Source organism: Pongo abelii, chromosome 22, assembly GCF_028885655.2.
Source record: "Pongo abelii isolate AG06213 chromosome 22, NHGRI_mPonAbe1-v2.0_pri, whole genome shotgun sequence".
Lineage (NCBI taxonomy): Eukaryota > Metazoa > Chordata > Mammalia > Primates > Hominidae > Pongo > Pongo abelii.
Window position 1 is genome coordinate 28,116,811 of NC_072007.2, and position 13,260 is coordinate 28,130,070.

Consider the following 13,260-nt stretch of genomic DNA (forward strand, 5'->3'; position numbering starts at 1 on the left):
GTCGGAAACAGAGGGCTCAATTAAAGCTTGGTCAGGCAGTAAAGAGTAGTCACAAAGAAATGGAAACTTTGCCGTATCGGTAATGTGAAAAGAAGTTGAGGATAGAGCTCCAAAGAAATACAGCAGTGTTGGAGGCATGGGCATGTGCTTGGCACATGGAGACACAAAAGGAAAATGAAAAGCCTGGGCAAAGAAGAAACTGGGTAGATCTGGAGGCCATTCGTTGATGGTTGTTTCCAGAGTTTGGGTTGTGCAAAAAGAGGCCTACTGGAAACATTCTTTATTTAGAAGTAGCTGCTGCTGTTTCCTGAGATTGTTTGGTCTTCAAAAGTTTTGTTCTGGGAGAGCCCTCATATCACTGGGAGAGAGGAGTTTGCTTCCCTCTTCCAGTGATTTCTGATTATGGCTTAGTAGGTACAGTTATGTGCTGGAAGGAGAGTAGAAACTCCATGAGGACCTCATGGAATTTGGTTCCCTGACAATGGCAATGGCTGTCAGGTGTGGATGGGCTCAATGTCTTATCCCCTACATGGCACATGAACAATCATATGGGGAAGAAAAGCACTTGATAAAAATAAGAAACAGGGAAGCTTCTATTTTGAAAACTATTAGTGACTATTAGTCAATATAATAACATTACTATTACATTGCTTTCAAGGAGACTTAGTTCAGGTTAATATGATTTCAGAAACAAATTATAAAAATATCCATGGAGACTTTCTGAATTTATGATGACCAAACATAATGCCACTTGAAAGAAATTATTCCTGTTGTTTTAGAATCTAGGTTGTAGACTCACCTCTGAGAGTACCGATAAATACCGTTACACTTCTAAAGAGAGGGACTCAGTATAGCCATACTACACTTATTGAAAAAAATACCAAAAGTAGTCCAGCAACTATCAATATCCATCAGCTATTCCCAGCTTTTTAATAAAAGGGCATTAGAGTATTTTCCTAAAAAATATATTGAATAGAGTATTTGGGGGGGGGGTGTTTTTATGGGGGGAAGGGGAGGATGGTGCCATCCAGCAAACCAAGTGTGGGATGCCCTAAGAGAATCAATTCCTAATTGAGTTGCCTGAAAGAAGTAAGGTCAGCATCTCACTCCCTGGCCAAAAGTTGACTACACTGCATAACCACAAGGACCAGGCTTTCATGGGACTAGTGTTAGGGCTTTCAGATTTTTTAAAACTCTGACATTAGTATGAAACAGATTTTAAGTAATAACTCTAGGATACACATCAATGTGTGTGTTTGTGTGTGTGTGTGTGTAACGAAATTAAAATTTGCCTTTACTCTGTTCTATTATTTCCTATCCTATTCCATCCCATCCCATCCCATCTGATCCCATCCCATCCCATCCCATCCCATCCCATCCCATCCCATCCCATCCCATCCCATCCCATCCCATCCAATCCCATCCCATTCTATCCCATCCTATTCTATCCTATCCTATCCTATCCTATCCTATCCTATCCTATCCTATCCTATCCTATCCTATCCCATCCCATCCCATCACATCCCATCCCATCCCATCCCATTCTATCCTATCCTATCCTATCCTATTCCATCCCATCCCATCCCATCCCATCCCATTCTATCCTATCCTATCCTATCCTATTCCATCCCATCCCATCCCATCCCATCCCATTCTATCCTATCCTATTCTATCCTATCCTATCCTATTCCATTCCATCCCATCCCATCCCATCCCGTCCCATCCCATCCCATCCCATCCCATCCCATTCTATCCTATCCTATCCTATCCCATCCCATCCCATCCCATCCCATCCCATCCTATTCTAACCTATCCTATCCCATCCCATCTCATCCCATCCCATTCTATCCTATCCTATTCCATTCCATCCCATCCCATCCCATCCCATCCCATTCTATCCTATCCTATTCTATCCTATCCTATTCTATCCCATCCCATCCCATCCCAGCCCATTCTATCCTATCCTATTCTATCCTATCCTATACTATTCCATCCCATCCCATCCCATCTCATCCCATCCCATTCTATCCTATCCTATTCCATTCCATCCCATCCCATCCCATCCCATCCCATCCTATTCTATCCTATCCCATCCCATCCCATTCTATCCTATCCTATTCTATCCTATTCTATTCCATCCCATCCCATCCTATCTGATCCCATCCCAACCCATCCCATCCCATCCCATCCCATCCCATCCCATCCCATCCCATTCCATTCTATCCTATCCTATTCTATCCTATCCTATACCATCCCATCCCATCCCATCCCATCCCTCCCATCCCATCCCATCCCATCCCATCCCATTCTATCCTATCCTATTCTATCCTATCCTATACCATCCCATCCCATCACATCCCATCCCTCCCATCCCTCCCATCCCATCCCATCCCATCCCATCCCATTCTATCCTATCCTATTCTATCCTATCCTATACTATTCCATCCCATCCCTTCCCATCCCACCCCATCCCATCCCACCCCATCCCATTCTATCCTATCCTATTATATCCTATCCTATTCTATCTCATCCCATCCTATTCCATCCCATTCTATCCTATCCTATTCTATCCTATCCCATCCCATCCCATCCCATTCTATCCTATCCTATTCTATCCTATCCTATTCCATCCCATCCCATCCCATCTGATCCCATCCCATCCCATCCCATTCTATCCTATCCTATTCTATCCTATCCTATTCCATCCCATCCCATCCCATCCCATCCCATCCCATCCCATCCCATCCCATCCCATCCCATTCTACCCCATCCTATTCTATCCTATCCTATCCTATCCTATCCTATCCTATCCTATCCTATCCTATCCTATCCTATCCCCTCCTATCCCATTCTATCCCATCCTATTCTATCCTATCCTATCTTATCCTATCCTATCCTATCCTATCCTATCCTATCCCATCCCATCCCATCCCATCCCACCCGATTCTATCCTATCCTATTCTATCCTATCCTATTCCATCCCATCCCATTCCATCTGATCCCATCCCATCTCATCCCATTCCATCCCATCCCATCCCATCCCATTCTATCCTATCCTATTCTATCCTATCCTATCCTATCCTATTCCATTCCATCTCATCCCATCCCATCCCATCCCATCCCATCCCATCCCATCCCATTCTATCCTATCCTATCCTATCCCATCCCATCCCATCCTATTCTATCCTATCCTATCCCATCCCATCCCATCCTATTCTATCCTATCCTATCCCATCCCATCTCATCCCATCCCATTCTATCCTATCCTATTCCATTCCATCCCATCTCATCCCATCCCATCCCATCCCATCCCACCCCATCCCATTCTATCCTATCCTATTCTATCCCATCCCATCCCATCCCATCCCATTCTATCCTATCCTATTCTATCCTATCCTATCCCATCCCATCCCATCCCATCCCATCCCATCCCACCCCATCCCATTCTATCCTATCCTATTCTATCCTATCCTATTCTATCCCATCCCATCCCACCCCATCCCATTCTATCCTATCCTATTCTATCCCATCCCATCCCATCCCATTCTATCCTATCCTAGTCTATCCTATTCTATTCCATCCCATCCCATCCCATCTGATCCCATCCCATCCCATCCCATCCCATCCCATTCTATCCTATCCTATTCTATCCTATCCTATACTATTCCATCCCATCCCATCCCATCCCATCCCATCCCATCCCATCCCATCCCATCCCATCCCATCCCATCCCATCCCATCCCATCCCATTCTATTCCATAACAAGGCATAAAATTTGTTGGGTAGTGAAACCAAATAAATTCATTTCACTACCCTGGTTTTTGATAAATACCAGGATAAACTGAAGTATAGTGAAAAAATTAATGAGACAGTGACATTATTTTCCTGAAGTTTGTGGGCAGATAGCTGTGTAAATAAAGACTGGTATCAATTCCTATGAAATGAAATCAGAAGTTAGGAAATTGGCAAGGTGGACACTGGAAAGATGGTCAGATGACAACTGCCTGGCAGGGAAGCCCGGCTCTAGCACAAAAAGTGGAGGAATGGAACCTGGGGATTAGGGATTTGGAGCTCAGCTGGTTTATAAGAGATTATTGTACTATAAGAGATGTATTGTCTACAGTGCAATAGTCCAGGGCTGGTGGAACAATGCTCTGAAGAGTTCACTAGTCTGTTTCACAACAGAGCTGGCATTTGGCCAGAAGCTGGTGTTTGTCAAATGAAAACTACAATGGTAAAAAAAATAAATAAATAAAAATAAAAACTTCCTATCATCTTCCAACATTGGAACGATGGGAAGATTGGGAAAAAAGGGAAGTGGAAACTAAAACAAAGAGAATATTTCCACCCTCCTCTGCCTTAAGTTATTAGGCCAAGTTCTGTGCCTGAGTTGAGGGATAAAAGAAGCTTTGAATTAGATGATATAAAAGTGTTGATATTATACTTGACTGTTCATTTTAACACTTAAGAGTGAGTGTAAGTTACCCAGATAAAATGATTTAACACCGGAAGTAACTGAAAAAGTGTAGAGATCTGCCTGAAATATCCAGAGCCGAAAAAGGAGATCTGAATTAAAAGAGAGAAAAATGAACCTTTTGTTTTGCTTATATTGTCATTGAGGTCAGTCATTCTGTAAACTGAATATAGAATATGCCAGCTGTAATACCCATAAAGCCATGTTTTCTCATCTTTGTATGTCCAGGGCTTGGTGAAATGTTTTGCACAAAGCAGGGTATAAGTAGATATTTTTAAAACATAAAGTAAATTAATGTATGTTAAAAGATTGATATGCCTCAAAATAAGTATGAAGCTTAGTAATAGAGTCAACATAATATAAAGCAATTTTTACAACTATGATTTCAAATAAAGTTTAAAATTTAAGATAATTAGCTGACGGTAATTCTAGTGATTTGAAAAAAAGAATCAATTTTATGAATTATGAAGATATAATTTACTTAGTTAAATTCCAATAGTGGTTAAGACATAGGACCTAAAGTAATATGACCCTGGTTGAAGGTGCAATTTAGCCATTTCTCTTAATATTTCTTTGACCTTGGGCAAAGAAATTAGCTTGAGGCTCAGTTTCTTTGACTGTCAATAGGAGTAAATACTACTTTTGTCTTAGGTATGTCAGGAGAACAAATTTTAAATGATAATGAAGTGTATTTTTCATACCAATACATATACAGAGAATATGCAATAGATAGTATTTTTAATAGTAAAAACAGTAACAGTAAAAAAAAAATCTTTTTCACTGATTTTTTTTTTTGAGACAGTTTTGCTCTTGTTGCCTAGGCTGGAGTACAATGGCACCATCTCGGCTCACTGAAAGCTCCACCTCTCGGGTTCAAATGATTCTCCTGCCTCAGCCTCCCAAGTAGCTGGGATTACAGGCATGTGCCACCACGCTGGGCTAATTTTGTATTTTTAGTCGAGACAGGGTTTCTCCATGTTGGTCAGGCTGGTCTCGAACTCCCGACCTCAGGTGATCGGGCTGCCTTGGCCTCCCAAAGTGCTGGGATTATAGGCATGAGCCACTGTGCCCAGCCTTTTACTGATATTTTTTAAGTTAACATTCTTACTCCATGTGCTAGTTGCGCTGTTTCTCCCTACGTATAATGAAATAAACAAGAAAACATACCTAATCCTTTCCTCTTAGTATCTTACAACAATAATTGGAGCTATTTGTGTACTCTACTTTAAACTTTGAAGAATTCTGTATTTTTTCAACTGAAATCTAAGTTACCTTATTAAGAAAATATTTTTAGAAAGCCATGCCTGGTTGTTTCTATAAACCTTTATGCCATGAGAAAAGTTGGTTACATATCTCAAAATATAATGCTATTACGGAGGTTCTTGCAAATGTAATTATCAATTTGTTTCACAAACATATTTTTAAACCAGATTAGTGAGATGACAAATGGGCAGGCATAATTACAGATTCTAAAGACAGCGTTAATACTTTGACTATATATTTTATCTTTCTGGTATTAATTTTCCTTTAGAAAATCAGAAGTCTTAAATGTAGGCAGAAGTGTTTGTATTCATATATTCTGTCTTAAATATATATTTTAATATACTTTATTTAAAAAGTTGACAGCATGAATTACATGCCCATGATCAATTATATTAAAATACTTACAGAATGTTAGTCACCACTCTTTATTTTTAAATTATCTTATTACTTTTTTCATAGCTTACTGAATCAGTATGTAAAGAATGAGTTCTCAATGACAATAATTTAATCATAGATAAATTTACTGATAATTTTACCCTTTTACTAATATAGATAGGCAATATTTAGCTTGAAAATCACATACGAGTTGAATGGAAACAGCCAAATATCTGAATTAAAATTTAAATGATAACATATAAATATTTTAAAAATGTAATTCATTTTTGTGCTATAGCTGAAGCTGTTAGGGTTATATTCTATGAATCCGGAAAAATAATAACTTGTTTCTATAAGCTGAATGAACTGGATGAAAAAATGCTGACTGGGGAAAATTGATCTATTGTTACTGAACTGAACAGAAATTTTAAAATCCGAGAAGTATAAATAAGCTCTTTCAAAATTTTCCTTACATGCATAAATTGGATTCTGATTTTTTGCAACATACAATAGTTCAGCTTCATTAAGCAGTCTTTAATCCAACAGCTTAACTCTCTCTAGACTCTCGAAATCTTATTTCTGATAGTTTTATGCCCATGGTGAGAGAGAGAAAAAGAAATATTGCTAAGAATTGAATTTCCCCATCTCCTTTTTATGAAGTCTCCAGTAGCGTTGCCTCATTTAGTCAACATATGCTTGGTTTAAAATGGAACAAAATTGATCTCTAAGCACATGCCACACAATCTGGAGAGGGCTCAAACCCCCTAAATGTAATCAGCTGCCACTTCCACAGTTGCCTGATAAACACTGTTGAATTCCATCGTTAAGACTCTGAGTATCAGAAAAGAGGAATAAGGGGACATTTATAGGAGACAGATCTTAATAAATCTATTACATATACTTTATTACAATAGAAATGGAAATGTTAGGAACATAGTACAAAGAAAATAAGATACAAAAATACACTATACAATTGTGTTAAATTTCATCTGAATGCTTGGAAGGTGTCCCTAAAATATCTCCAGAAGACAAGTGAAGCAAAAACGATTTTTTCTTTCTTTTTTTTTTTTTTTTTGAGATGGAGTCTCACACTGTCGCCCAGGCTGGAGTGCAGTAGCGCGATCTCGGCTCACTGTAAGCTCCGCCTCCCGGGTTCACGCCATTCTCCTGCCTCAGCCTCCCGAGTAGCGGGGACTACAGGCGCCCGCCACCACGCCCGGCTAATTTTTTGTATTTTTAGTAGAGACGGGGTTTCACCGTGTTAGCCAGGATGGTCTCAATCTCCTGACCTCGTGATCCGCCCGCCTCAGCCTCCCGAAGTGCTGGGATGACAGGCGTGAGCCACCGTGCCCGGCCGCAAAAACGATTTTTGTTGCCCATTTATACTTTTTTCTAAAAGAACCACCAAAGTAAAGTGTCAGGATGTGTGTCTAATCTCGCTTTCCCTTACCAGCTTGATTAGCCTCCACAGCCAAGTCCCTGTTTCTGTAATTGCTTTTCAGTCTTTGGGTATAAAAAATCTCGACGGAAGCAGACGGTGCTGATGACAACTCAATCATTCCATTCCTCACTTCCCAGCAGCATCTGTCCTATGTCTAGGAGGAATGTGAAACTACACTCCCAATGTATTTATCATGCAGTGATGGGCATTGAAGACTACGTTCTAGCTTCAATCGGGGGAATTTTCCCTCAAAAATAACTTCATACATTACATACTAATTTAACAGTGTAAATGAAATCTAGCTATAGGCAAAAGAAATATAAAGAATCTATACACCATAAAATTGGTGTCTTTTGTGTTGAGAGAAATAGATTGCGCTCTGTTTTTGAGTTTGATCTTGAATCAAAGTTGCTTATAATGTTTTTCAAATTCTTTGACATTGTGTTTGTTTCATTATAAGAATCTGAGACAGGAAATAAATGCCGATGAGGATGCAGAGAAAGGGGAACATTTATACACCGTTGGTAGAAATGTAAAATAGTACAGCCATTATGAAAACCAATACAAGGCTCCTCAAAGAACTAAGAAATATAAAAACTAAAAATATAACTACGATATAATTCAGGAGCCCCACTGCTGGATATTTATCCAAAAGAAAGAAAAGCAGTATATCAAAGAGATATCTGCTCATCTATGTTTACTGCAGCACTATTCTTGATAGCCAAGTTATGCAGTCAATCTAAGAGTCCATCAACAGATGAAGAGAGAGAGAGAATATGGTATCTTTGCATAATGGAATATTATGCAGTCATAATAAATAATGAAATCCTGTCATTTGCAACAACATGGAGGAAACTGGAGGACATTATGTTAAGTGAAATTGCCAGGCACAGAAAGACAAATGTTGCATGTTCTCATTCATATGTGGGAGCTAAATTAATTGATTTCATGAAGATAGTAAATAGAATGGTGGTCACCAGAGGCTGAGAAGGGTAGTGGGGAGGGAGGATAAAGAAGGGTTTCAATGGGTACCAAAATAGAGTTACATATAAGGAAAAGGATCTAGTGTTTGGTAACACAATAAAATGACTATAGTTAACAATAATTTATGGTACATTTCAAAATAACTAGGGAAGAAAATTTGGAAAGTTCCTAACACTTAGAAATAATAAATGTTTGAAGTGAAGAATATTTCAGTTTCCCAGATTTGATGATTGTAAATTGTATGCTTGTATTAAAATATTACATATACTCCATAAACATGTGTAATTATTATAAGTCCATAAAACACAATTTAAACAAACTGTAACTATAACTTTTGATGGAAGAGATTTGTCTCTGTTTTCCTTTTGACAATCCATTTTCCTCTTTTCAAGTCTTTTCTCCTTTCTCATTTTCAATTTAAAATAGGGGTTTAAAGACCTACTTTTTCTTCAAAATTTTGTTTCAAGATGCTTTCACTTTTGCAGATGGTGGAATGCCGTGTGCTGTTAGTTTGTTCTCATGCTGCTAATAAAGACATATCTGAGACTAGGTAATTTATATGAAAAAGGAGAATTAATGGACTTGCTGTTCCACAGGGCTGGGAGAGCTTCATAATCATGGCAGGCAAAAGAGGAGAAAGGCACATCTTACATGGCAGCAGGCAAGAGAGAGCATGTGCAGGGAAACTCCTTTTTATAAAACCATCAGATCTCATGAGACTTACTCATTATCATGAGAACAGCACAGGAAAAACCCATCCCCATGACTCAATTACCTCCCACCTGGTCCCTCCCACAACACATGGGGATCATTACAATTCAAGGTGAGATCTGGGTGGGGACACAGCCAAACCAAATCACCTATAATTATTTCAATTGTTTGGATACCTCAATAAATCTAATCCCTTATCTGTTAGAGCACAGTATTTTTTAAAAAAAATCTCAATTACTTCAGGTTTTACTATTTATCTCAATTTCTTTAAAAGTATAATACTTATTTCAAAAATCCTTTCCTTGACAGAATTCTTGAAAAAAATTTAGGATGGCCTGCAGTAGAATAGTATTAGGCATTAGGTATTTACTTGCACTATTTTATGATATTTTGCAGAACAGAGTACATAATTTTACTGCATTTAAACACAGCAGTTATTGACCCTTGTATATTTTTTAGTTGCAGGATTTTCTCCTTAAAACATGAGAAATATTACTTCATTGTTTTAATGTTCATAATTGAGTGAAATATAAAGATGATCTTATTTTCAACAGTTACAAAAATAGTTTTACTTTTTCTGCTAAGAATTTTCAGAAAAATTTCCCTCTTGAAATTTAAAACTTCACACAGAAAATGTTATAACACTGATTCCTGCTTATTAATTTTTTTTATTGAACACACTAAGACTTCATGATTTTTCAGGTAATTTTATTTAGATCCAGAAAGTGTATGATTTTTCTTTCATTGTATCTTTCACTATTAGTTTTGATCTGCTTTTATGTTTTCAATTTCAGGAATGTTTATTGTTTTCAAATTTGGTTTGGTGTTTTTTCCTGCATGACCATTACAGACTCTCATATGTTTCCATCTCTCTTTACTTATCATTTTTTCATTCTTCATCATGCTTTCCTGCAGCAATTTTTGTGGAAATGGGTGTGTTCTGCACAAGAGGTTTTGAATAGTTGTGCAGTAGACCAGAAAACTAGGTGGTTCACACTGCTAACAAAGGCCTCTAATCAAATCAGAAAGATTTGATTATGGCAGAGTTTCACAGAAAATTGCTCTGGCCAAAGATGGCCATCTTCTTCCAAATTTCTTGAGAGGAGACTTTATTGTAACGTCACTTGTGGGAGCCGGTACTGTGCAAAGACCATTCTATCAGGAGCCAAAAATTATATAATAATTTACAAAATTAGGGTCATAATTTTACATATAAAAGTATTGGTGGTAATATTTTGTGTTTTTCTGTCATCTAAAGTTTGCTATTAACTAATTTACTTTCTATGTAACAGTAAGAAAGATGTAGCTTTTCTCCAACATTACATAACCAAAGTCTGTTTTATCTTAAATGTGCTCAATATTAACTACCAAAATGTCCTCATCTATGTCCATCACCCATCTATACTTTAAAAGTGTAACTCAAATGTTGAGTTAAATTAAAATAATAGGTACACCACAAAGAGAAGGAAACCGAAATAGCAGATAAAATAATTGGCAAACAAACATGGTTATAGTATAATCGTCAGTAACAAAATAATCAAGAAACAAAATCAGTGATTCAATTCAAGATGACATTTTCAAAATTATCTTGATTAACATTTTCCAAAGCAATGATCCAATTTTCTTCTAAGTTAAATTCTCGCCACACACACACACACACACACACACACGCTTATGTAAATACATATCTATTGATATTTACGTCTCAATGTATTTTCTTCTTTACCTAACAAAATCATGTCATTTTCTATATTTCTTCTTTTTAGTGTACTCTATTATAAGGTAAATTATAATTTTGTGTAGATCTCAAAGTATTTACTAATTAATTATTTTTTATTGATCCATGTCACTGTTGCTTGTAAGTAAACAGATTGGCTTCTAAAATCAGTCACAAAATCTAGATTAATCGATTGAGCTACCACTTACTTCTACCTAAGTAGCATGGATAATATCAGTTGTGGTTCATTTTCAGGGCCAGATGGTAGACCTCTTAATTATTTGCCATAAAGATTAAAGCAGGCAGCTTTCTGGGATGGTGTCAAAAGTCCTGGTCAGTTGTGAGTGGAGGAACAAAGACAAACATAACCTAATAGTAGCTGGATTTTGTATTAGATAATAGGCCAGATGAAGATAAACTATCCAACCCTACCTCTTTTCTAGATATTCAAGTGAAATACATCAATTCCATAAATATTTCTCTTCCTAAGAGAAAGAGAGATGTAGGAAGTAGCATATATTCTGTTTTTCTGACATATTTGCACCTGGAAAGAACCACTGAGTTGCCGGGCAGTTCTATGAGACAAATCATAGTCCAAGTGGAGTATCAAGTTACAAAAATATTCTCTGCAGATTGTTGAATGCAAATATATGCAAATACTAGATATATGAAAAAATATATATCCATATTCACATATATCCATATATATATACACACACATATACATATACCCATGATGAACATGCCGCTATTTTGTTTGCTCCTGTTGATTATTTTATGGATATAATAAAACATCCAGTGTCGGAGGGTTGGGCATGCCAGCAAATAGCATTAAATTCCTACATTGTGGCGCTTTACTCTGGTTGTGTCCAATAAGTTAATGATGTTAATTATTTAATTGAATGTTGTTGGCATGCCAACAGCTCTCTTGCCTGTTTCCTTCTTTGCTCTCTGAAAATGTTCTTGACATGGGAAACATGACAGTCTTCTTTCCTTAGAGGGTCAAGTATCCTACTTTTAACATTTAACATGGCCCTCTTCAATGAACAAAATTCAACACTCCTTACACATCAGAGAAATCCAAGTAGGTCTGCTTAAAAACTTTTGTGGCTGCCTACTTTGAATGAACTCAGGCAATGGTAATACAGATGTAAAGGAGGAAAAATAATCTTCATTAAGATGAGGAAGAATGAGTGTCACAGAAGGAAAGCATTAAAATCATGATTTTGGCCTTGAAATTCTGTATAACTTTGCTGTTTTGCTCCAAAAGTTATGATGCAATGTGTGATTTATGGGCTCTTACCTGGAATCCCCAAGTGATAGCCAGTAGTAAAGTTTGCTTTAAACCCTCCTCTTGCCAACACATCGTTAGTGATGAGAAGCACAGTCATTCTGTTGGTGGTAGAGAACACATCGTTTACTGGGCCAGGCCCTGTGTACACAGCTGTTCCAAAGGAAAACGAGATAATCAATGAGATGATCCTTTGGATCTAGAAGGAAATGTACCCCACATCTCAGTTCCATCTCCCAGAAGTAGGGCTACATGCTACATGGCTCGCTCATAGAGCAGCCACAAGTAAATGAACACACACATTCTTTTACATTTTGAACACTTTTCAACAAAGCAAACTTCTCTTTAAACTTTTTTGATATTTCTTGAGGTTTGTGCAACTCTATAATGTAATGATGAATTACTTATAATATATCTGACTTAGTACCACTGCTATTCAAAGCTCATGTTATCCCAGACAAATGACTATTTATAAAGACCTTTATAAAACAGTGGAGTTCATAGTCACCGTCACTAAATTTTTGACCAAACATATTCAGTATTTTTTTGTGCGTGGAATCATAAACCTAATCTGAAGGATGGATTATTTAGAGATTGAGGATATTAACTATACGGCGGCTTTTAAACCTTTTCCCCTTAATCCCTCAGCTTTGGGGATTTTATAAACAATAAAACATTCTTTACTATATTTCAGCTAATTAAAAAATACATTTATTAAAAAAAGTTTTATATATTGGAAGTCCTGAAAGTGATTCAGTTTCAAAAGACCTTCCTGCCTACAAATTTTAAAACAGCAAATCAGAGATCTTTCTGGAATTCTTATTTACTTTTCAATGATTTGTTTAACTATTAACAGATGAAATGATACATTTTAATTTTTTAGATGATGAGAACTCTGAAGTTTTTATTTGAAGAATAATTTGATCTAAAATAGAAAAACTATTTAATTTTTTTATATGTGTATAAAAAAGAACCAAATTTCAGATTCCTCAGTTCTTGCCACC

The 13,260-nt window shown here is 37.1% G+C and overlaps 1 protein-coding gene across 1 annotated transcript in view; it reads right to left on the bottom strand.

The window, feature by feature from the left end:
- Positions 1 to 13,260, bottom strand: part of TMPRSS15 (transmembrane serine protease 15) — a 136,969-nt gene that overhangs the window by 47,902 nt on the left and 75,807 nt on the right. Inside the window, exon 16 of the mRNA XM_024239482.3 lies at positions 12,269 to 12,409. Within this exon, the coding sequence (XP_024095250.3) occupies positions 12,269 to 12,409 (141 nt within the window). The remainder of the gene's footprint in view (positions 1 to 12,268; positions 12,410 to 13,260) is intronic.